This window comes from Sinocyclocheilus grahami, unplaced genomic scaffold (assembly GCF_001515645.1).
Source record: "Sinocyclocheilus grahami isolate Dianchi unplaced genomic scaffold, SAMN03320097.WGS_v1.1 scaffold482.1, whole genome shotgun sequence".
Lineage (NCBI taxonomy): Eukaryota > Metazoa > Chordata > Actinopteri > Cypriniformes > Cyprinidae > Sinocyclocheilus > Sinocyclocheilus grahami.
In genome coordinates this window covers 57,666-84,515 of record NW_015505661.1, presented here as the reverse complement: position 1 = coordinate 84,515, position 26,850 = coordinate 57,666, and the positions used below count along the sequence as shown (strand labels likewise).

Below are 26,850 nucleotides of genomic sequence, written 5' to 3'. Positions count from 1 at the left end.
GCCACGCCCCCCTAAAATGGCTCGTTCTAACATGCCCCCACATATCTACCTCACTATGTGGCAATATTAGTACATGTCAACATATTCTGTTATACCAAATACACAAAATAATGATCTTTAAAAAAGCATCATATGACCCCTTTAAACCTACTGGTACATGAAAAACATCTCAGAAATAAAATACATTTGTATATATGATACATAAATAACAGTACTGTTTGTTTTTTTGTCTCACAAAATGAGGTCAACATTATTTCCAAATATATTTTTGTCAGATTATCAAAAAATGACTTACATAAACCCCTGCATTATATAACACAGGGAAAACATTGGCCATGCAATGACACAAGCGATCACCTGATGGCGCCAGTGAGCAGAATAAAACAAAAACGTGAACTAGTATAACATGTTTAACCTCCTAACTGATCTTAGACCTTTCATTGGCTTCATTAGCAGGGCCCACTGCTTATTGCAAATCAGTAGCTGTTATGCACAAAGGGCATGATGATAGTAAGAATCGGCAACATCGCTTCACCTTTTGACCTTTAGTGCAGACTATGTATCCGATTACATTGGCTCCATTGGAAGTGCCGGTAGAAGTGAGGGGAGGAGGCTTCCAACGGATCTGCAAGACTCCTGGTGTCTGTCCTATCTGAACCTGAACATCCTGAGGAGGTAAAGGAGGACCTGAAACAAAAAAAAAGAGTTGCTTTGTGAGTTTGTTACACTGTATCATGATTCAAGAAAATGCGTGTAGGTCTGCTGTTGTGTTTGTAGGAGGGCTGTGACATGCATTCTGTTTTCAGAAACACGTGCACGCTTGTGCATGAAAATATGATGTATGTGCAATGGGCATGTAACTGTGCATGTGGGTGTGTGTGCATGCACTTTACAGCCGTAAGGGACGCCAGCTGGGCATAGATTATCACAGTGTATTTGCTTATGTCAGCACTCTGAATTTATGAGGGCTGATTCGTCTTAATCATACTGAGTGTTCTATGTGGCTGCCAGCAATGGACCGCACCATCTCAGAACCTAAAACACACAATGCTCTGTTCTCATTTCAGCTGTTTAGCATAATAGTACAGAGCAGGCATCATTCACCTCATCTCTTGCTTTGTTTTAATTCAAAACATTTAAATGTGTTGTAACCAGTTACCAGATGGCGTTTTTTAGGCCTGGGTATCTATATAAATTTTGAATTAATTCTGATTCACTCAAAATTTGTTTCGATCTGATTCTAATTTGGATTCAATTCCAATTCATTTGCATAGATTTCAGTTACAATGTCCATTTTGTTTACATATTCTGCCATACAGAAAGACATTTTCTCTTTGCTAATGCTATAAATTACACAGAGCAGTGTTTCAGACTTATTCCGATCAGTAACTTGTCAGAACAAAATGACATAAGTCATTCATTTTGGGAATCGGTATAAACTATACATATCACACTGCTTGTTTTTGATTCACTAAAAAAAACTGCTCATAAGAGTCATTTGCTCATGAATCTGGCTACTCTAAGTTTTTGATTCACTAAAATGTATTGGATCATAAGAGTCATTTGTTTCAGGTACTCTGGTTGCAATATACAGTAAGTCTTTGATTTGCTAAACAGTACTGGTTCATAAAAATCATTAGTATCTTGTTTATGCATGCAGCGAAGACCATGAGAACCAGATGCCTTGTGCACAGAGAACCAGATGTCTTGTGCACAGACCCTATGGCCAGCTTCGAATCTCGTCACCAAACTTGGGCATAATGTATCCCGATCTTCAAGGAGAAGGAGCTGTATTGATATTCTTGACAAAAAATATCATTCCACAATCTTGTGGTGCAGCCACACCATGTTGGTTCATCTGAACAGAGGAGAACTGGCCCTCCAACTAAGCCTGGTTTCTCCCAAGGTTTTTACACCATTTCTGTCACTGATGGAGTTTGGGTTCTTTGCCACTGTCTCCCTTTTGGCTTGCTTAGTTGGGGACACTTAATATTTGGCAATATTATTGACTTGACTGCACAGACTCTATTGGATGAAAACTGAACTGAGCTGATTGATGACATCACACTTTTATGGATTAAACTCATGCCATAACTAATGGACTTTACACAGCTATTGAAACCAAACTCACACACAAAGCTATTATTTATTAAAAAAAAAAAAAATTTTGAACAGCATTTAATTGTGTTTGAGAGATGCCATCACATGTCTTGTATACTAAAACACTAATTAATACATAATGTATACTGTTTCCAAGTGACAAGCGCTCAGTCCAACAATCAATTAAGACAAGCCATTCTGATGTCAGAAAGCAGGTAGTCCTGTAACAGGTTTGAACTCTTCGATGGATCACACTAATGCACACTGATCACTACTCTGCCCACCACATAACAGATCATCGGGGGAGCGCTTAATCAATGGCCACCCCTCACTGATCAGAGCCCAAGGGCTGCTCGGGGTGCTGATCTGTCCAGAGACGTCAGGGGCATGACTGTGTGCCTTTGGAAAGACAGTGGAGCTAAAAGTGGATCATGTAATTTGTGAAGTTGATCCAGATGAACTGGATCAATGCTCTGTAATTGAAAACAGCTCAAAGGCTGTCTTTATCTGATCAGGCCTTCATTTGAGGCCGGCGCTGCATGGGTAAATGCCTGCAGATGGGTGTCACGTAATAAAAGCCTGCACTGTTAGTCCGCAGGGAGGCCCGCTGATGGGCTTACATTGCCCTGTACGTATAACACAGTCTGTAGGAGGGGAACACAATGTGAGCTAGACTAGACCGAGGGTTCATTTATCTCAAGATGTCAAGATGTCCTGAGGCATGCACTCCACTGTGCTGGAAATTCGATAATCTGCGAGCAGGACCGTTCCATCAGGAGTGGCCTTCCCTATCAATTAAAATTATCAATTGAAAAAAAAAATAGATCAGCCAAAGGCATTGTGGGAGAAAAAAACATTCCTGTTAACACATGCATGACTTCCATTTCTTTTCATCCTTTAAAAAAAAAAAGCAAGTTGGGTGCACAAAGCCACGGATGTTGCATCTGATATATCGCTTTCCAGCTAAACTGGGTTGAATTGTTTTTCACACATTACTTTTAAGTTTCATTAAAGGTAGCATGTTGTAAAATTACAATTTATAAAATTAAATGACACAATTATAAAATGTATTAACTTCATAAGGTAAATCATACTATTCTGATTGCGCTGTATGGATTTGATTCAACAAAAAGAATGACTAATTTACTGGGGAATCTGGCTACTCTGGTCGCACTGTACTGTATGTTTTGATTCGCAAAAATGAAATGACTCATAAGAATCATTTTCCTTTGGTTGTGTGGTATGTTTTTGATTCACTAAAAACAACTGGCTCCTATGAATAATTTGCTTATGAATTTGGCTACTCCAGTTACTCTGTACTGTATGTTTTTAATTCGCTAAAAAGAACTGTCTCACAAGATTCATTTGCTCATGACTGCTGACTACTTTGGTACTGTGTTTTTTAAACATACTTGTTCAAATGTATTAACTTTACAAGGTAAATGTGGTGCTTTTGCACACCAACCACTATGTAAATACTTAAAGTACCCATGAAATCAAAATGTAAGTTTTTTGGCTTTTAGTATGAATATGTTAGCCTTAAGGTTATCTATAAGCTAGTGTGCTCCAAAACAATAACAAAATTCATGTTTACAAGATATAAGCATTCAAAACTTACAGTCTCTCACTTCCGCCAATATGGATCAGCGATTTTGATGACATCACCCTGCACTTCAGCTTCTCATCAAACTTTCTGTCCAATCAAATGCTCTTTAGAATCCGAAGCGTCCCGTCCCCTGGTCTATAAATAGACGCTGAATCGGCTGAAATCGGTCACTTGTTTACAGAATTTGTATTTTCTGTACGGAAAATGGCACATAGTGCATTATATAGGGGATAGGGAACAATTCAGACAGTGTAAATATGCTTTACATTGCGGCAAAAGATGTCTGGTCACACGAACCGCCGCAGCGCTCACAGCCTGCTCCGGTCCAGAGACACGATAGCACAGAGCGGATCATATGCATGAATCGAGGCAGACCACAAAACATATTGGACTCGTTTGAATTGACGTCATCAGAGAAGGAATGCCATTCCAGAGTGGAAGTTAATGTTTAGATTTTGATTAAAGATTCCCAAGACAAACATTTTTTTCAGCAGATTAACTTGCACGGATTAATTGTTCACATCAAGACTAGCAATGTGCGCTAGTAAAATAAATAAAGTTGATTTTGATTTCATGCGAAAGTGATTTCCCTTTTGAAGTGGACTTTGAGCTTTGTAACTTTGCAGATCTTTTTTATGCTCAATCAGCAACATTACAGACTAACTAAAGTTGAAAAAGTGAAAAAGCATAATAGGACCCCTTTAAACATGCAGCTGAAGACTGCTTTGGTATTCAACATAAGAATGATGGAAAGCATCTTATGTATTGTTGTCATGCTTATTTAATGAAGATACAGTACCATTCAAAAGTTTGGGGTCAGTACTATTGTTATTAGTAGTTAATTAATATTTGTATTCATCAAGGATGCATTAAATTGATCAAAAGTGACAGACATTTATAAACTTTTGAAGTATGAATACTTCATTAAGTATCAAAATAATGTGATTTTTGAGATATTAAAAGCATCTTTGGGTCTCTCCACACACCAAACAGAACATTAGAGTCAATTAGCATTAACCCTATATACCCTATAACCCTATAGCAATAAAAACTGCAACTGTTAATGATCACAGGCTCTGCTGAGAGCCACGGCACGGCAGGAGACAGCCGTACTAATGCTGACGGCCTTTAATTTCCTCCCTGGACAATGGCTGTCACACTCTGGATGGGAGGGAAGAATGAGCTGGCACTGAAAGCACCCTCATACGCACGTCTGCTCTGCTTCTTGGCATTTCAATGAGAGTGTATACGCCTATGAGTGTGTGTGCTGGTGTGAAATAATGTGGGAGACAGTAAAAAACGAGCAAGCGAGGACTCCCTCAGAAGCAGAATACCGGGCATCCCCCTCCGCCCTTCCCTTTTCTCACATCCTCTCTGATTCTTCCTCTTTTCATCTTCAGTCGCTCCACTTCCCTACTGCGGCAAACGCTCGTCCCATTTCCATTCATCATGCATTCATTCATTTCCTCCGCTCTCATTCGTCTGTACTCCAAAGCAAGGCATCTTCAGGGTCCGCTGGGAACAGTGTTTAGAGATGAAGAAAAGCAAAACGCAACTCGGTTGATCAACATCTCAGGTAGATGTCTGTGTAATAGGTGTTATGTGAAAACCAGAGCCGACAGCTCTTTGTTTATACGCTAACGTGCCATAGGCTTCTTTTAATGAAGGCAGCTTGTGCTTGTCTACAGTCTCTCTAGGGTAAGAAGCTCATTATGGAGCACTAAACTTCCAGTCTCCTCCTTTAGCAGGGCGAATTGATGAATTGGAACTGCATAGCAAACATCAAGGTTACATGCTTACTGTTAACTGTTATCTGGGACTAGGAATTCCCACAAAAAACTGACAACTTGTATGATATACAGTAGCAAGGACGTTTTCCCTGAGCAAGCATCGTCTTCAAAATATTTGGATGAGAATTATAATTGGACAAGGATTATGACTGCTGGTCTCTTAGGAGTTGGTAGATACAAAGACAGACTTGTTCCCTTGAAGTCTACATTTTCCAGATTCTCCTCTGGGTAGAGATATATTCATAATTGGCCCTTAAAAGTTAAAAAAGTGAAACATTTCTTGACGTGGGTGGTATTGGGGGCTTAATTACATCCATAAAAGAATACCAATACATGTGTTTTAATCTTAAAGCATAAGCCTTATTAGGCTTTCTGTCAGTTTTAGTCCCTGTCATGATCAAAATGTGAGATTAATATTTTAGTTGGGTATGTTAGAACATTTTACTAATTTTGAGGTACCAGCAATTATAATTCTTGAGATATCATGCCCTAAAAACATGGCATCACTGACATTTTTTGGCTTGGAAATAATTATGGGGCTAAAAAATATTTAAAATCTGCAGGAAACTAGCCCATGGATTAATTACACAGCAACCAGAAAACTCCTAGCAAAAACTATTCAGAACACACTAGCAACCACACTGCATTGTGCTAACAACCATTTAGAAGCAGAACATTTTTGCAACCATATAGCAACAGCCTACCAACTACACACAACATCCTGGCATGGTGGTGACAAGTTTTGCACAGTTTTTAAAAGGGCATAGTAATAGTGATAACTAGCGCTGACAATTTAACATGCCAATTTAGTATGATAATTTAAAATGAAAAGTTATAGGTTGTTAAAATCATATGCTCTCCAAGGCTATATGTATTTAACCCCCCAAAATAAAAATTAAAAACAGTAATAATGTGAAATATCATTACAATTCACAATAACAGGTTTCTATTTTAATATATTTTAAAATAAAAAATTTTTATGTGATGGCAACAAATTTTCATCAGTCTTTACTCCAGTCTTCAGTGTCACATGATCCATCAGAAATAATTCTAATATGCTTTTTTCTGGATTCTCTGATGAATGCTCAAAAGAACAGCACCGATTTGAAACAAATACATTACAACATTACAAAAGTCATTATTGTCACTTTTGATCAATTTAAAGCATTTAATTAAATAAATGTCTTAATAAATAATTATTATATTTAATTATATTCATAGTTTATATATATATCTTTTTTAATTATCATCTATCTATCTATCTATCTATCTATATATATATATATATATATATATATTTCTTAATTTCTTGATAATTAATGATTAGTATTAATCATGACCCCTGATTTGTAAATTCTGTAATAAGAAATAATCCTACCACTGGAGCAATTCAGTCTTGAAGTACCATCTTGTTTTTGCAAGAACGCATGTCGAACTATGACACAACAAAATATTGTGCAATTAATCAGATTGAATTTTGAATTGACTGACAGCCCTACAGATAACCAGATCTCAAATCACTATAATAAAAAACTGCGATGAGTCTGCGTTCAGTGTTGACCCACCGGCTGGCTGTGTGCAGAACTCCACTGAGACCTCCTTCTTCTCCCTCTGCTCAAGGGGAAGCTGCCAGGGCATCTGATGGGGCCGGGCCACCACCCGTATCTTATACACCGTCATGGGCTTCAGGTTGTAGAAGTGGTATTTGTACCCTCCAGGCTTCACAACATCATACTCCACGTCATTCAGGAAGATCATGTGGCTGTAGTTGCTGTTGCTTGGCATCCAGGTGAGCTCAGCCGATACTTGCGTGATGTTCTCCACACGAAGGTAATAGGGCGCCACCACCACATCTTTCCCTACCAGCAGTGTGCAGCGCAGCGGATCGGAGAGCCCCCGCTCCGTCATGCTCTGGATGGAGATGCGGTGCGTACAGGAGGCCAGATTCAGCTTCTCGATCAAAGACTTGGTGCGGCCACCGAAGGGCACACTCATGCGTACCTCCTGATCCACCAGCACATTGTAGCCGCTGGTGGGCGTCCACCCGGGCAGCACCACCGGAGGGTCCCAGCTTATGATAACGCTCTTGGCCAGCTGCTTGATCAAGGTAATGCGGCGGGGGTAAGGCACGATGTCTTCTCCAATCTCGTCGATGTTCACGTCCAGCGTGCCTGTGCCATTGCTGCAGGGTCCCAGAAAGTCCATGCCCAGCCCCATGCTCATGCCCAAGCTGCTCACCCCGCTGCTGCTGCTGGTGCCCGTCCCGGTGCCCGAGCCCAGGGCATCCAGCTTCTCTGAGAGCAGCGTGCTGAGTGTACTCACGGCACTGCTGGGCATGGAGGCGGGGCTGTGGTTGAGGTAGGACGGTTCCTTGATGCGGTCCAAGAGAGGAACCGACGGGAGCTCCTCATCCTGGACAAAGTCCACAAAGTTGGAGGGAACGAGACCCTGCTGTCCGTCCAACATCTCACCTGGAGAACAGAAAAGGGTACCGAGTGATGAATAGGCGCATGAACAATTGCTGCTGAAAATTCAGCTTTGCCATCAAAGGAACTTAAAATTACATTTTAAAATATATTCAAATAGAAAACTGTTATTTTAAACTTTGATAATATTTTACAATATTACGATTTTACTGTATTTTAAATGAAATAAATGTGGCCTTGTTGAGCATAAGAGACTACTTTCAAAAATTGTAAAAAAAAAAAAAAAATCTGACTGATGCCAAACTTTTGAAGCTCTAAAGTAGTCCTATAATATGACATACCCTCATAGAAGCCGTCCTCATCCATGGTCCCATAAACATACAGGTACTTCCCAGCCACCAGGGGGAGCTCTGCTTCAGGATGCTCATTGGGGCCATCATAAGGGTTATAACTGCAGGGAGGACATGCTGAATTCAATTCAAGGACTTCTTTATTATTAATATTAAACCATACATTAAAAGGTATATTCTGGATTAAATAAAAAAAAAACTAAAGTAGAAGTCTAAATTTTTTAAATGTCAAAATAGTATTAGCACAAAATGCAGACATTGCTAGGCCATTTGTAGGTTGATTTTTGTTTTCTCTGAAAAGTTAAACACTGTAGCTCTGTCCTTGGTTTGTTCGAACATACCAACCAGCCTGATATAATGGGGTGAATCCCATTTGAAACAATTTTTCATTATTTTTGGGATACAATCTTGGAAGCCTATAGAGAAAGATGACTGGAGGGTCTAAAGGCAGAATGTGAAGCTCATATTTTTGGTGAACATTTTATGGGAATGCTTCAGTTTGATATTCAAACTGTAAAAGTATGTATGTGTCCTGTTCAGGTGGGACTACTTTTCTAGGCGGATGAAGTATTTGGTTATGTGGAAACAATGCTTTGCAGATGCTTACATCACAACCTTTTCTAGTATTTTTAAATGGATATCACACCCGTTTTACACAGTTTACATGATTTTACCAAAAATTGAATAGACTGGATATCATTTTGCAATTGCATCAAACCATCTCAAGCTAACACATACCGTATGATAATAATAAGTGCTATGATTATACTATCAAAACAGTGTGAAAGCACATTTTAAATGTTTATCTGCTGTGCTTGGTAGATGAGTCGAAATTCTTGTCTGTGGTAATTGACAGTGTGCACAGATGTTGTTGATATACTAAACTTGTACTTAAACCAGAGTATTTCTTAAAGGCAGACCTGATACTGTGACTACCGCTATTCTACACCTAATCATTACAGCTAATAGCATGATATAACAAATCATTATAGCTAATGACATGTTATAACCTATTATTACAGCAAACGTCCTATTGTAACATATTGTAACGTGTTACAACAGCTGTAGTGGATCCACTCACTTGTAGCGGGCAACACACAGTCGCACTTTGCCTGTGTATCTGGACTTAGACCTGGGGGACGAGCCTTGCTCTTTGTCCATCTAAAGGAGAGAGGAAAAGCGGATAGATGAGTTAATGGTCAGCTTTACTAGCTTACAGCATTGTTGTTGTGAAGCAGCATGCTAAGCTTCACCAGAACAGGGAGTTTAATGCTTTGTTTAGACAGATTTTTTGGCATAGCTGACACAAATCTGTTTAGTTTTTTGTAGTATGAACAGCAAACAAACCACATGAAATCCAATGTTTACAAACCTGATCCAAACCACATTCATATGTGCTTTGAAAACTGATTACATCTGATTTTCTAGTCTAATTGGTCAGATCGGATTTCAAAATATCCACTTTTTATAATTCCGGATGTGTCTTTTGAGATTGTGCTGATGTAGATACACTAGATATTGGTCACACTTCCTGAAGTGGATCATGTTTAATCAAACGGCAAAATGACACTGCACACTCAAACCTAAAGATCAGATTTGAAAACCAAATCGGATTTATGTGTAGTATGAACAACGCCTAAGAGAGTCAATGACAAATCAGTGGGTTATAAAACATAAGAATGAATGTTTTTCAAGTTTAGATTTTTGATAAATGTTTGGGCAAAAATGAAGTCTGCAATAACTGAAAGCAAAGTCCAGTGTGCAATCTGATAATGTGGGCGATTAAGCCAATAACACCAGCAGAGCACAGTCTGAGCAGACAGATTGGACTATTCACACCCACACACCCTCTCACACACACAGCCTGTCAATGTATACTGTAATTATTCTCATAATGGCCAAATCACTGTGGTACATGACACACTATTAGAATCTACTTTGCTCTCTTAGAATCTAGAATATATTAGTTAGAAAAAGAATCTATTCTATTCGACTATTTACAAACCTTTCAGTTTAATAGTTTAGTCTCACCCTGTTTTTATTTTTTAAATAATCTTTAAACTTTATAATACATTTAAGTAAAAAAATTAATTAACAAATATTTTAAAATAAATTTAAGTGAACATTTTTCAATGGATTCTTTTCACAGACTGTGATGATACATTTCCAGAGTTATTAACATTGTAAATCTAGTACAGTTTTTAATATTAAAATTTTTCCTTAAGTCATGTCTGAAGGGCGTTGTTAGGCATGACACAAATCGGAGTGCCTGCATCCCCATCAGCTGTGACTTATTCACAATACAGCAGGCCTTGAGGACTTTTTTGCTTACATACATTACCTTTAGATTAAAAAATTAATTAATTAATTAAAAACTGTTGTTAATAACTCTGGAAATGTATCACAGTCTGTGAAATGGTTTCCACACAAGAAAAATATTAAAACTAAAAATGTATGTATTGATTCATTAAAGTTTGTTAAATGCACATAGAACCAAAACCAAAGTCCAACACATTAACATTCTTGTGCTGGCTTGCAAGCCCTGGCATTTCCTTCAGATAATGCAAATATAATCGATTTTATTCTGTAGAACCTCAGTTCTTTTTATATATTTAATTTTTGCTTCAAAAGATTAAACCTCAAGACTAAAATCAAACTGTAAATGGTTAACATTAAAGGGGTCATGAACTGAGAAATCAAAATTCCCCTAATTTCTTGACATATAAGAGGTAATTTTACTATAAAAACATCCTGTAAGTTTCAGGACTCAAAACTTTCTTGTTAGTCCAAAAACAGCTTATATTGAAGCCAATCTGCCAAAACGACAGCTTGTGGAATGTTCTACTCTATAATCATGTGGCTAAACACCGTCTCCGCAGAAAAAGATCAACGCCTACTTCTACATCACTGCCTGTTTAGCCCTGCCCTCCGATTCGGGCATGTAGTGTAAATAACGAGAGAGGCAAACACAGGTCTATGCAGAAACCAATTGATAAAGATGGATTCAAAATGAAGAGCCTATTACTTCTAAATTATGTTTTTTGATGTAAAAATCTTAATTAAATTATAAGTGGACCTCAGAGAAATAATAAAAAAGGGCAGTTCGTGACCCCTTTAAAGGGGTCTGATTGATTGGTTTGTTTGTCATACTCACAGCAGTGGCGATGACGGGCCGCACCTCTGAGAGGAAGGCCCGCCGTGGGCTGGAGGGTGTGCTGCGTGACAGGAAGGTGGGTTTGACAGACAGGAGCTCTACCTTCTCCCCCTCAGTCATCTGCAGAGGCCGAATGAGCTCTGAGATCTTACTCATCGAATCCTCATTACCTTTACACACACACGCACACACACACACACACACACACACACACACACACACACACACACAAAGGTGACTGATTACTTCATTACTGTGTACGGTCCCATACTCCTCCCACCATCTCAGCACATCATCACTGCTGTTGATCTTATCAGTCTTCAGATTTTTCAGCATTAGACATTGTTTCATATTGCCTTATGGGAAGGGTAAAGGATGAAGGATGGTAAACTAAAGGTGAGCAAATATGAGTGAACTATAATCAATCAATACCTTATAAAGAAATTTGGAGAGGAAATATACACTACTGTTCAAAAGTTTGGGGTCAGTAAGATTTTCTTGTTTTTGAAAGAAGTCTCACCAAGGCTGCATTTATTTAATCAAAAATACAGAACAGCAATTGTGAAATATTATTACGATTTAAAATAATAGTTTTCCATTTTAATATACTGTAAAATGTCATTTATTTCTGTGATGACTGCTGAATTTTCATTACTCCCGTCTTCAGTGTCACATGATCCTTCAGAAATAATTCTAATATGCTGATTTGCTGCTCAATAAATATTTCTTATTCTAAGTTTTTGGTGGAAATTTATTTTATCATAAAGAGTTCAGAAGAAACAGCATTTATTTCAAATATAATTATATAAATATATTAAATATATGTTTTGCAACAATGTCAATGTTCTGTACTGATCAATTTAATGCATCCTTGCTAAATAAAAACTATTAATTTCTTTTAAAAAAGTTTAAACTGTAATCTATGTATCTGCATTAACAAAATGACAAAATAAAATAAAATAAATAAAGCAATAAATATCTGTGTGAGACAAAACAAATGAACACAATTGCACACAGAAGAAACATACTGCGGTAAAAAAATGTAATTTAGTTTTTATATTTATAACATACAGTATAGCCTAGTTAAGCAACATGACATGACCAAGAGAGTGAAGTTAACCAGAAAACAGCAATTGCAAATTTGACATTGATTTTATACAAGAGTTAATATACATTTTCATAAAATATTGTCAATGTTGACTGTTTTTGCTCGATTTGATTAACAAAAATAGTTCCAAACAAAGATCACAGCAGAACAGTCACGTATCTCTGAGCAACACACTGCGGTGTTTTGTAACTGAATTATTCACGTATTTGAATTAATTATTTGAGTCAATGATTCAGTGGCCTATTGATTAAGACACACACCTTCATTCTTGAATGAATCAGCCGTCTGAAAGAATTGTTTGAATGATTGGCTCAATTACTCACTCATTAAGACAGTGACTTGCTGCCACCTACTGGCGGTTTACTTTCATATTTAAAAATAGCTTATCTTTACATTTTTTCCAACATTTCAAATTTGTATATTTAAAAAAAAAAACTGATTTAAAACAACAAGTTCATAATATTATGTTATATTATAATTTTGCAGTGTAAAGGCATTAATGCTACATTTCAGCTTCATTAAACTGTCTGTGTAATTGCATCTAAATAGCCACTTTCTTCTGCAGTGGAAAGATCAGTTTTGTTAATACTAATTTCATTTGATTGCTAATAGCCCTATAGTGTCTTATTATATTAAGTGCAATTATAAAAAAAATGTAAGAATTCAATATGAAAGATGATTAAAAAAAAAAAAACGCCCACAAAATTCCTCTTTAAAAATAAATACATTTTAGTATGCAGTAACTTTAGTCATATAAAACTATTTCCCACCAATAAAATTGTGGCCAGTGAAAATGCTGAGTGGCTAGTAAATTTGGAAAACCACTAGCCACAGAGGCTGGTGAGCAAAAAATGTCAAGCCCTGCATATATATATATATGTGTATGTTTTGCTTTTTTGAAATACTGCATACAAATATATTGTTACATTGTTTACATACAGTAAAAATTATTCAGAAAATTGAAGTTAGCTCTGAAAACATTATTTGAATTTCTAATGCAATGACAAAGATTCCCAAAAGTTTCCAAATATTTTGAGGTTCTTGCATATTATATATCTAAGATCTAGTAAATTAATTTGAATGAATAAAATGTTAAAATGTCAAATATGGATTTTCACCACCACATAATGAAAAGAAACCATACCATGTTGCAATGTAACTCTGTTAAATATTTAAGGAAGTGTCAACACATGGCCTTCTTCAATATGCATACTGTACCTTTCCCGGAGGGGGCAGTGAGGCCGTTGAGGAGCTGGGAGAGGGTGAGGGGTTTGGTGGGTGAGCCGGGCGAGTCGCCCCCTGTCAGCTGACTGCTGCTCAGGATGTCTAACTTCCCAGCCTGCAACCTGAACTTCTCCAACTCTTTTGACAGCAGGTTAAACTGCTCACTCTGTGTCCGGCATTTTTCCTCCAATTCTCTCACTTTAGCCTGGAAAGAAAAAGACGGAGGAAAAGAAAAAAGAAAAGAGAATGTCTAGTATTAAAAACACACACAGGCCAATTTGGCTGGTCTGTGATAAAAGCATTGACATTTAAAACTGGTAACAGCTTTATTAATATCTGCACTTCACATTAACTAACCGATGAATGCTAATGAATAGAGCCTGCCAACTCTACCAACTGTGAATGTTGTAAACAACCTACAATACTACAAAAAATGCCTACATCTAAAAGGAGGTTTTTCCTACCAAAAATCGCATTGTGTTCTTAGTGCGAAGGAAACTTCTCAGCTTCAGACACCAACAGAATCAAACAAAGACAGGAGTCAATCTATGTTCAGCTGTTATTGTACATCAAATCTCTGTTTTGATCATGATGTTAGCGATGGGAAGTACTATTAAATGGAGGAGGGTACCACGCATGCCAAAATAACAGTAAAAGCTGATGATCATTTGACGAAACTCACATGTATACTTGTACATCAAAACTATAAACCACATTAGAGGATCATGCGAGTTTGCATTTTAACAAGTCAAAACTTTACACAAAACTGTAACTTGACCTGTTATACTTACAGTATGTCTTGTGTAACATGTTTATGCACAGTTACTGTACAAGTTCACATAAATGACTAAATATGGCTTTTTGGGCAAGGAAATTAAAGGAAGACATGTCACGTTCTATAATCCATCAGTCATGTTTGTTGTTGCTGATCTGATCTGCAAACGCACATATCCATGAGGCGCTAACAGGATTTAGCACAAGGCAGCACCCATGCATCGCAACACAGGAGGAACAGAAAGGATCAGGCAGTGAATGAGAAACTTTTACCACTGAGTTAAGAGAACAAACTGACTTTTGCAGCACTTTCATTTGTACTTTTTATAAAGTACATACATGCCCTCCACTACAGAGGCTGCCCTCATCTTCATTTATCTCCTGTTTAGCTTCTTTACTATCAAAAAATGCCTCCCAAGAGGAATGAGGAGACAACAGAACGCTTTCAAACAAATAAAAATAAACTACAATAATACAATAAAATAACAGTCGAAGACATTTTACTCTTTGTTTACTGAAGGTAGAGGTAATTCACTGACAACCTTTGTCTTTGTTTTTCATTAGATTAATGTCTATTGGGATGGCAACATGCTAAAAATAATACAATTGAAATGATAGTAACAAACAATTAATTTAAATATTAAAATATAATACAATTTTTAGATTTAATAGTTTTTATATGCATTTATTTAGTTTTTATTTAATTTATAGACTAATATAATTATTTAGAATTTTCCAAATACTAATTATCCATTTCATTTCATTTTAATTTAATAAAATGTATATCTTGTTATTAATAATTAAATTAAAACAAAATGATTTTTGATAATGTTCATTTTTTTATAACATTATCAAAAAAACAAACAAACAATAAAATAAAAATGCAAAAAAAGCAGTTGTTTGGATTTAAAGACAAGCAAAACGTGACCTGTTTTACTTTAAACATTTATAAAACACATAAATAACTTTAGTCAGGTACGTATAAAATGACTATGAAGACTGATGGTTTGTCCTAAAAAGGTTCAATAATTTGATCTATGGCGATATAGATCAAAGATATTGATCAAATGTTTACAGATCAATCATGGATGAGCGGTACAATAATTGACAGGACAGCTAAACGAGGTGATAGGAACTACCCCCAATGAATCACACGGGGAGGAGAGGCAGAACTTTGAGGAGAAGTAACTCGAAAATACCTGCATGCTGTCCAAGTGATTCTGTATATGCAAAAAAAAAAAAAGATAAAAAAAAGACCAGTAACATAGTGACAACAGATGTAAGGAACCAAACAAATCACAGTTGCACACATGAGCATTTCTTCAGTTTCAGAAGTCACAGAGACCCAACATGAGTACAGTCCCCATTTTCCCTTAATTGCCCATTAATATCAGCAATGAATGAAAAGCAGAAAGTAGAATAAGGTAAATAAATCATAAAATAGATGTACATTAGTTTAAAACACTCAACAATGGTCAGTAGGGCTGTCAAAATGACTGAAAAACTAAATTCGAATTTCCTACTTAAATATGATCAAAATTCGAATTATATTCGAATTTAAAAGGCATAATTTCAGTTAGGGGAAAAAAAAGCTTTTGGCTTCGCGCAAAATATTATGCACGTTTCTTCAAAGCGTAATAAAATAACACGACTATCTTTGAAAAAAAGTGCATAGTGTTTAAAATAATGTTTATAAACCATATATAATTAATAAAGTTGCTTAAACAATTAGAAAAAAACAGCACCATGCATGTATGTATAGTTTAATACAAAGGACCATAAACCAATCACAAAGAGTAGGCTACTTTCTTCATTTAAAAACATGAGATACAGTGGGATGGGGGAAAACACCATAACGTCTTTAGACATGTTTTTTAAAAGTTGAATTTACATAAATTTTACATGGCTTTCTAAACATGCCGCTCTCTTGTGCGAGACGCGAGTGCAACACTGATAGATGTCCCCCTAGAAAATGTGATAAATATGCATTCTGTGTGAACGGCTTGGTTTCAGTTTTGACGTAAACAACATCTTCTCCACACTGATGCTCTCGTTTTCCACAATATATTGAATGAACAACGTAGCAGCGCCGCATCTAGTGGGTTCAACTGGATAGGCTAACAAAAGCATTCAAATGCAATCAATGACACTTACATCGTCATCGCATCTCGTTCGCCACTGATAAGGCTGCCTGACGGCTGACGCAGACCTAAAATTCGAATGCAAAGTTTTTGCATTCGAATGTGGATTTTTTTTTTTTATTCGACAAATATTCGAAATTCTTTTTGATAGCCCTAATGGTCAGCAAGGATATTTACACAAGAACTTTTATTTATTTATTAAATTTGTCTGAATAACTCAAAATATCAAAATGGTGTAAGCTAAGATGTGACTCATATGGTAGCCAGATTTTTGGCTAATATGAAAAAATATACGATGACGCATGTGGAATGTGCTGTACTATCACAGTCAGCCAAGATACGATTTAAAATGCATGCTTATATGCACACTCACATACACATGCACTGACATTCATGAGTAGACATTGTTACTCACCTCTAACAGATGGACGGCACCTTCATGTTCCTTCTTAGCCTCAACTTGAGCCTATAAACAACACAAAAATAATATATAACGGCATTAATACCAAGTCAGTCATGGCATACTTAATAAAAGTCACAGCAAAAAATATTTCTACACGATCCTTGTGTATAAACGTTCTATTCCCAAGTTTGGTTGAATAGGTTTTAGGCAACAAGGACTGCAATGCATTGTAGGGTCATTCATTGTAACTTTCAGCAGCTGTGGAAAACAGCATTCAGTTCCACATGAACAGAGGAACATCTGTTTGAGTGTCAGCCTCTTCAGTATCACAACATGAGGGAACATTTCAGAAATATGCATGGAGATTCACCTTCAGAACAACAAAACTGGGTTCTTAATGTCTTGACTTCTTCTGATGAGCGTGTGTGTGTCATTTCTTCTGTTTATTCTCCTCTGTAATCACAGTGCTCCATTCAATAAAGACAGACAATAACACAAACGTTTCAGCGGGTGACAATGTTCACGTGTTCTGGAGAAAATGTCAGATTTGATCACCTGCTCTGCTGTTTCATTAGAGAGTAATTTACTCCGAGTGGTGAGACAGCGGCACTTTTCTCTTCACTCAAACGAGAAATGAGAGGAAAATTTCAGAGAGTTACCTACAATTGCTGAAACAGTTTTTCTTTAAACATCTCTCTTCATTAGGAGCACTTTGACAGCTGGATTTTATTTTAGGGTGTTTCTTCAATTTCAAGCATCTTTCCTGTCAGAGGGGTTGATTTTTTTTATTTTTTATTAAAACTTCTTTTTTATTATTATATGAAAGTCACATTACATTTTTACTATGCCTTCATCAATAATCTTTTCAAAATACCTTATGTGAAAAGTTTTTTTATTGTCCTAAAGCTAGACTTTCTATCTTAAATTATGAAAACCCATCATAAAAATGATAATTACATGTTTAATATATAATTTAAAATAAGAATGTAATTTCAATATTTCTGTGATTTTTTTAATTCAACTGTTCCACACAACCAACAATTTTGGCCCTAATAAGGTTTGTCAAATGATGCAAAAAGTTGGAATTTTTTATTTAATTGTATTTATTTAGCATACATATGATGCTATGAAATCATCCTTAGCAAAACAAAGTCATTTGTCAGTGTCATTTTAACAGTCATGTTAATGAAAATGTTTAAAATGATAAAAAATAAATAAACATATTTCAGACAGAGTCAAATAAATTAAAATTCACATAGTCCCTAGTTAAAAAAATAGCTATGACCAGTCCAAAATCACCTGACAAAACCACCAGCTGATTAATCATCTAAACCAGCTTGTACCAACCTGAAACCATGTAAAATCATCTATCCCCAGAATCGGGATATGGCCCTAAAAAACGGGATATGGCCCTAAAGGTTGCAATTAAATCTAATGTAAGCAGAGATAGGCATACTTTTATTATGTTACGAAATAGGGTAGTTAAAGAACTACGGGTAGCTAAAGCTAACTTCTTTCTGAATATAATAGAAAAAGCATGAGGCAATACTAAGCCTATTTGGAGACAGTTAAAAATATTAATGGGACATAATTCTAAATCACTTGAACGCGTTGTTGATGGAAAACTTCAGAATAAACCAGCTGAAGTAGCTGATGTTCTTAATAATTATTTTGTTGATTCAGTAGAGAATATCATGAAGTATATTACTCCTGAGTATAAGAACACTTTTTGTCAAGTTAAACAGACAGAACCAGCTTTCAACATAGTATCTATCACTGAGTCAGATGTGATGAGAGTGATTAGATCCCACAGGCCATCTCGAACTAAAAATGCCATTGGGATGAATACATGTATGTTGAAAGAGCTCTCAGAAATCAAGCGTAGCGTTAGTTCTGGCAGGTCACGTTCGTCAAGCTCGCATCAGCTGACTCTCAGCTGATCCCCATCTACCTATAGGAATACGACACCTATCTAAGCATTCATATATAAGGTCCCTCAGTATTATCAGCAGTTTTTGCATTGCTCAATAGCTAATTACCCTTCTCCATCCCCAACTCCTCCTCTGCCAGTCGGGATTCAGCCTCTGATTCTCCTTTGAATCAGACTAATTCTAAAATGTGTACATAAAATTATTGAACTTTAACAATATCTGCAATACATTTATGTTGGTTCTGTTCTGTTTACCCTGGGGGGTTATTGCTGCTCTCCCTGCTCTCATCCATGCTAGGCTGCATGGATGCGCAGGGAGTTCTTGCCCAGAACGGAACCATACCGCCAATCCAAACTGTATGCTAATTGTCAATCATATTTGATGATATAGCCAGATGTAGTCATAGATGGGGAGAGACTACAAGTCATCTCAGATTTTAAATATCTGGGTGTATATATTGATAGCAATCTTACTTTTAGATTGCATATCAAGAATGTTTGCAATAACATTCAGTTCAACTTGGCAAATTTTAGATATGCCCATAGCTGCATGTCAACTAAGGCTGCAAAGATGTTTATGCATTCAATGATCTTCTCACATATCACCTATTGTTTGACAACCTGGTCACAAGCAAGTAATACTTCTCTCACACCAATTCTCTCTCTATATAAACAAACTTTGAAAGTTTTAGATAAGAAATCCATACACCATCATCATTGTGATATTTAAAAAAAGTACAACATTTTAAGTTGGGAAAATTTGATTGTATATTCAGATCTTTGCCTTATGTATAAAATTAAACATGGACTGGCTCCTCCTGTATTGAGCCAGTTTGTAAACATAGCATCAAATGGTTACAGATTAATGAGAAGCGCAGTAAGAGGTGATTGCATAGTCCCTTTATTTAGTCAAAGACTGTTTTTGGTTAGGGCTGCTCATGAGTGGAACTCCATCCCAAATTACATTACAAATTTGAATACTTATGCCTCTTTTAAGTTTCACTTAAAGAAGTGGTTAATTGAGAATCAGTATTGCCAACATTAATTTTACAAACTAAATTCTACTGCCTTCTTGTCTTGTCTGTTTTACTAGTTGAGATTTTTATGCTACATACATGAGGTTGTTTGGTTGAGTACTGATTGAATGATTAATGCTACTGTTACTTGTCTGTATGCTTACATTGTCTTTGTCTGCATATTGATATTATGGATTTAGTGATACATTGGTTATTTTGTCTGACAGCTGGATTGTGTATGTGTTTGAGTGAGCTGGTATTGATCTGTTGGTTCAAGGTATAGTATAATTTTTAAGCGGATGGTAATTTTTTTTAGGAATGGTGTAAATTTTATATGTATTTTGAAGCATGTATTTATTATGTATTGATTAACTGTTTTATATTTTTAGGGTTACAATTTTATGATCTGGGTAATTCTGGCACATTGTACATTTATTGATGTGCATTGTCCCTGTCAAATAAACCTGAAAAAAAAAATCTGGTCTTAATCAGAATCTGGTTTGTTTAAATAGAGCAAAAGCCTTAAGTATGAAACAAGGTCTTCTACACTCTACAGCATGTGCATGAGCTCCATCCTAAGTTTTTTTGTGGATGGAAACCCTGATCTCTCACCTTCTGCAGAAGGTCAATCTCCTGCTGCTTGGCACTGAGGACGGCCAAGGCTTGTTCATGCTCTAATTCTAGCTGCTGCCTCCTCTCTGCAGCCTCTCGCATATGCTGGGAAAGAGAGAAGAGAGAGCAGGAGGTAAGAGGAAACTCAGCAAAGGAGGAACACAGACAGAATGAGAGCAACCATCAATCAGGGATAGTTCATCCAAAATAGAAAACTCAGTTGTCATTTTCTCACCATCATGATGACTTACTTGCTTGAGAGGAACACAAAAGGAGATATTAAGAAGAATGTCCAAGCTGCTTTTTTCCCCATGCAATTAAAGCAGATGGGATCAGGGACAGCTGCGGTAACCACTGACTTTCATTGTAAAACAGCAGCTTGGACATGATGTTAGATAACTATCTTTGTGTTGCACGCAAGAATGTCAAAGTATGGATTTGGAACAGGGTCAGTAAATGATAACAACATATTTGATTTTAGGTTAAATCATTTCTTTTAAAATCTTTTTAGGTCACACTGAAACACTTTTAGATTTGGTTAAAGTCCCTGCACTGATAGACCCTCTTTTTATATCAGCTTATAAAAGATCATCAGTCTCCAGGAGCACCAGAGACAAAAATCCCTTCTAATCCTGGAATATCTGATGTAAACGCTAAGATTTCTTTCTTACCTGACCAAATCGACTCAGAATTAGGGGCCATTCACACTGAACGCATTGCACTGCACTGCTTTTTCATTGTTTTTCTATGTAAACATGCACTTGACCACTGCGCTTATGCATTGTCCAGCAAATGACATCCATCTAAAACCTAAAAGAAGTTAAACGGTTTAAAACGTGTCTCTAGATGTTGTAGGGTTTTTTATTCCCCTGCCCCCGTCTCACATTTTTTAAAGTAAAATCGCATTGTGTGAACGGCCCCTTAATGTGTTAACACCTTCAGAATACGGACACTTATTTGTCCTCTAATGAGCTAAAAAAAATGTTTAAGGGACAGTACATCCAAAGATGATTCTATAAAGTCATTTGAAACCCATATGCTGATTCTTTAAATGATTTTCAGTGAATTGAACTAAGTCAGGGTAGCACTATTTTTTATGTTTAAAAGGAATCAAATTTAGGCTGTAAGGGACAGTACAATGCGTTCAAAGGATTGTTTAACAAATGATTGACTGTGCAACTTGAAGTAGACAAAAACTCTATAGAACAGTTTTTATAGTTGTGAAAATTATTACCTTTATACAGTATTTATAGTCATTGTAAAGACTGTAAGTCTATCCCTCACAGCCTTGTGTTAAATTCCGTCTGTTCATCAAACAAAGTTATTGCATGACTTTAGGAGAGTTGGAATGTAGACATAGTCACTACAGACTGTTGTTGCATGGTTTTGAGCTGCACTTCAGTAATTTTCCACTGGAAAAATAACAGCATATGGTTTTGAAATGACATGAAGGTGAGTAAATAATGAAAGAATCTTCATTTTTGGGTGAACTTTCCCTTTAAGCACTGAAAACAACAGCAAAATGTTGTAAATCAAGCTTGTGTCATTTGCTTCACCCCTTCAGGTAAAGCAAAAACAGAAGTGAAGCATTATGTCAATCAGCCAGACTAAGCACAGCCATGGAGCTTCGCATGATCAATAAAGGGCTTAAGGGTCACAGCTCTGTACATGAAAGGGTGTGTGCAAACAACACAGCATGTTCGATCAGCGCCGATTACTGCCCAACAACATCCCCAGAAGCTCTTCTGACCTGTTAAAAGTACACGGTGACAAAACCTAGCAATTTTCTTTCCATTTGTGACATGTGAGGTTACAGGGGATAAAGGGAAAGAAGGGATTTTCCATGCTGCTATGAAAGAGGAGTGCAGGGAAGAGGAAGGTTAGAATAATCTAACCTTCAGAGGACAAATAAACTGTACTGTGTGTGAAATATATTATGGTTATCTGATCTATTTATGTATTTCTCAGTACTTCTTTACTCAAGTACTTATTTATTAAATAGCTTAATCAATTTAACATACATGAATATTTTGTCAATTGATTTATTTACTTATTTATTTATTCATTCAGTAATTCATTCATTTGTGAACATTTACGTATTTTTTATTTATTAATTTTTTTTATTTTTGCTGAACAGCTGTTATAAAACTTTTTTTTTAAATGAAGATGCATTAATATTATGTTTTAAGTTAAATATTTAATGGAAAATAATCCAGTCATAACTGCACAAAAAAAAAAACCTTCAAGATCATATAATGATCACCCCGTTGCAGTTTATTTTGCAATAATAAATCATCTGCATTCAAACTAGACAATATGACCACAGAATAAAAATGAAACATCTAAACCACTAAAATAATGTGATACTACCAGTTCACTTTTTTTTTTTAAATAAAGACTGATCGTTTCAACATATTTCACACTTTGTACATTCAGCAAAACTGTCACCTCATAACAAATAAAAAAAACAGCATATTTTAAGAATATTAACAGCATGTGTATCTCACATTCAAAAGAAGAGCCGAGTTAGTTTTTGTCAGGGGAGGGTGTAATTGTGCATAACTGTTGTGTCATGCACAAACGCATTCAGCAGTGCCTCAGCCGGCCGACCATTCAGATCACATACAGCATCCAGATCAGCTGTTAGTACTCAGTCAAAAGGTCCACATTCAGTTAGTGCTGGCTTCTGTAAAGTCTTTAGATATACCTGATGAATGAAAAATATGGAGGGAGGCAGGGAGAGGGGAGGGGCAGGAGAGGGTTAGACGTTAGGGGAGGGGTAGGGCGCTCCAGGACTCCTAGTCGATCACAGATCCACACTTTGAGGGTGCACGACAGCTCTAAAACCATAAAAGAGTACAAGGCGAGTAAAAGAGGTGAAAACACAGATGAAAGTGGAGGTCATGATATAAATCGTTATACATTGCCTGCCGGATTTCCTGAAACATCTGTCATGAGCTTGGATACTGACATAGTTCACACTAAGATAAAGGACTAACCTTTTCACTTTGCCATCACACATTTTGACTCAGTCAACATGAAAGCTAATCAGGCAACCAGTCAAGAAAATTTCCATCTCGTAATTTCTACTTTATTTTGTACTCCAAATTGATAAAAAAAAAAAAACTTGTGATTTTAGGTTGGAATGACTTGATATGGTGAATCTCACAAAATATAATATATCCAATATAAAGAAAAAATATTATTATATTTTCCATAATGAAAATGAAGCCTATTTTATGGCCATAAAGAGTTTTTACATAAATAGTTGTGACATTATTTTTTATGACTATTATGCACAGATTAAATTCTTATTACAGTAATGTAAAAAAGGTAATTTTCAATACTGTAATTATTTAGTTGTATTATTAAGGAAATATTTACACATCACTGTATAAAAGTATTTGTTGTAAAGATGTAATTTACAGTGCTTTGCAAAAGTATTCAAGTTTTTTCATGTTATGTTATGTTCCTGCCTTATGTAAAACTGCTTTAAATTACTTTTTTTCCCATATCAATCTACACTCCATACACCATATAGACAAAGCAAAAACAGAATTGTCACAACCTCGAAAATTTATTAAAAATAAAAAACTGAAATAAGTACATTACATAAGTATTCATACCCTTAACTAAATATTTAGCTGAAACACCTTTACAGCCTCAAGTCTTTTTTGTTTGATGCGACAAAATTTGCTCATCTGCATTTGACAATTATTTGCCATTCTTCTGGCACTGTATGTTAGATAGATAGATAGATAGATAGATAGATAGATAGATAGATAGATAGATAGATAGATAGACAGACAGACCTGCACCTCCATTAATATTGGCACCCTTGGTAAATATGAGAAAAGGCGGCTGTTGAAATAAATCTGCATTATTATTATTTTTTAAATCTTTTATTCAAAAAATTCACAAAAACTTTCATTGAAGTAAAACAACTGAAAGTGAGGTGAAAATCTCATTATGAAATAAATGTTTTCTCCAATGTATGTTGGCCACAATTATTGGCACCCCTAGAAATTCTGATGAGTAAAATATCTCTTAAGTATATTCCCATTCATATTTACATTTTTTAGCTAACCAGGGTGACTATAGAGCATGAAATTGTCCAGCCATGACTTCCTGTTGCACAGAACTATAAATATGAGGAACACATAGGCCAAATTCCTTTAATCATCCATCACAAGGAGTAAAACCAAAAAATATAGTTCTGGTGTGCAGAACAAGATTGTTGAGCTTCACAAAATAGAAAGTGGCTGTAAGAAAAGAGCTAAATCATTGAAAATCCCCATTTCCACCATCAGGGCAATAATTAAGAAGTTCCAATCAGCTAAAGATGTTACGAATCTGCCTGGAAGAGGATGTGTCTATATCGTCCTAATGAGGAGGAGAGTTTGAGTGACCAAAGACTCTCCAAGGATCACAGCTGGAGAATTGCAGAGATTAGTTGAGTCTTGGGGTCAGAAAGTCAAAAAAAATAAAATCAAACAGCCCCTACATCCCCACATGTTGTTCGGGAGGGTTTCAAGAAAAATTCTCCTCACTCATCCAAAAACAAACTCCAGCATATTCAGTTGTAAGACATGACTGGAACTTCAAATGACACTGGCTTCTATTGTCAGATAAAACTAAAAAAAGAGCTTTTTGGCAGCAAACCCACCAGACGGGTTTAGTACAAACAGGGATAAAAAGTACCCCAGGCCGTCCCAGTCCTCTGACCTGAACCCTATTGAAAATGAGTGGGGTGAACTGAAGAGAAGAAGCACCAATATGGAGCGGTGAATCTGAAGGATCTAGAGAGATTCTGAATGAAGGAATGGTCTCTGGTCTCTTATCAGGTGTTCTCCAAACTCTTCAGGCATTATAGGAGAAAGCTGTTATCTTGGGAAAAGGACGTTGCAATAATTGGGTGCCAATAAATGTGGCCAACGTGAACTAGAGAAAGCATTTATTTCACAATGAGATTTTCTCCCCACTTTCAATTGATTTACTTCATTGATAGGTTAGAATTTTGTGAACTTTTTGAATGAAAGATCAAAAGGATAAACAATGCAGATTTATTTTCACAGCTGTCTTTGCTCATATTTACCAAGGGTGCCAATATTAGTGGAGGGCACTGTAGATAGAAAGATGTTACTGTAATACTTTATGTAACTGTAATGAAAATAACCTTACAATGCAAACTGAAGAACTACAGAAGAAACTGTCCAAACGTAGGCTTCATTTTCTTTTTCCATAACTTCTTTTTCTTTTGATTATGTGTTTTACACTGACACATCTGGCGGGTTCTCACCTTCAGCACCTGCTCTAGGTTCTCCAGTTTGCCTTGGAGCTCAGTCCTCTCCAACAGAGCGCAATCTCTCTCCACTGTCACAGTGTACAGAGCCTCCTGCAGCTGTTCATACTCATTTTTCACCTGATAAAGAGAGAGAGAGAGAAAGAGGCAGAGATTAATCGAGAGTGTCTTACACAGTTTGTCCTCCGACCTCTGTTAGAAAGATGAAAGGTCATTCTATCCTCCCAAAAAACATACATCAGAGCCATGGCCGATTGGTTTGCGCACATGTTTGACACACTGGTACTCATGCAAATGACACATTTCAAAGTCCCGTTCTCCCATCATTCCCTGTTCTCTGTCCACATTAAAAAAAAAAAAAATGAAGTGTGATTTTATTGCATTAATGTCACAAGGATAAAACTGAGTTAAAAGTTTAACTATTAAGGTGAGAGTTGAAACCAGTAGTTATAAGTGTTAAACTGTCTGTGTTGGTTGTCTTTGGATCTGTTTGAAATCATGTATTAATAAGACCATCTGGACCCACGTGGCCACAAGCCTAATAGATGAAACTATAAGCATGCTTTCATAAACAGCAGGGTCTGAGAGGGCAGCACTGTTACCTATAAGAGGTTTCCCCAAAGGATTCAATGCTATTAAATACTCTGATCGATTGAAAATGACATACTCTGTTTGTCTTTATCCACTGATATGTGATATACGGAGTATGTGTAGTCAGCACTGAGCTCTGGGTTGAGAGTCGTGTTTTTAGAGAGCGAGAGCAGAGGGGTTGATGTCCTGTATCGATCGCAGCGTCAGTCATGATAAAAAGCTGAGCTGTCGGAGACAGAGGCAGTACTCACACTCCACGCCTGTCCAGTCTGACACTCATCTCTTATCTGCAACCTGACCTGAAGTGAACACCCACTGCAACA

General features: G+C 36.4%; 1 protein-coding gene across 6 annotated transcripts in view; it reads right to left on the bottom strand.

Annotated features, from left to right (window-relative positions):
• The window catches only part of LOC107553827 (RIMS-binding protein 2), a 57,094-nt gene extending 31,083 nt beyond the window's left edge, over positions 1-26,011 (bottom strand). For 2 of the 6 annotated variants that reach the window (XM_016236134.1, XM_016236131.1), the window contains exons 1-10: positions 25,934-26,011; positions 20,635-20,739; positions 17,089-17,139; positions 15,732-15,752; positions 13,753-13,963; positions 11,427-11,596; positions 9,354-9,433; positions 8,264-8,373; positions 7,062-7,967; positions 536-687 (exon numbers count right to left, since the gene is read on the bottom strand). In XM_016236134.1, the coding sequence (XP_016091620.1) occupies positions 536-687; positions 7,062-7,967; positions 8,264-8,373; positions 9,354-9,433; positions 11,427-11,596; positions 13,753-13,963; positions 15,732-15,752; positions 17,089-17,139; positions 20,635-20,736 (1,803 nt within the window). In that variant the 5' untranslated portion in view covers positions 20,737-20,739; positions 25,934-26,011. Of the gene's footprint in view, positions 1-535; positions 688-7,061; positions 7,968-8,263; positions 8,374-9,353; positions 9,434-11,426; positions 11,597-13,747; positions 13,964-14,222; positions 14,265-15,731; positions 15,753-17,088; positions 17,140-20,634; positions 20,740-25,933 lie in introns of those variants that run through there. The other 4 variants (XM_016236135.1, XM_016236132.1, XM_016236130.1 and 1 more) reach the window with 3 other exon arrangements.
• Positions 26,012-26,850: the final 839 nt, after the last annotated feature.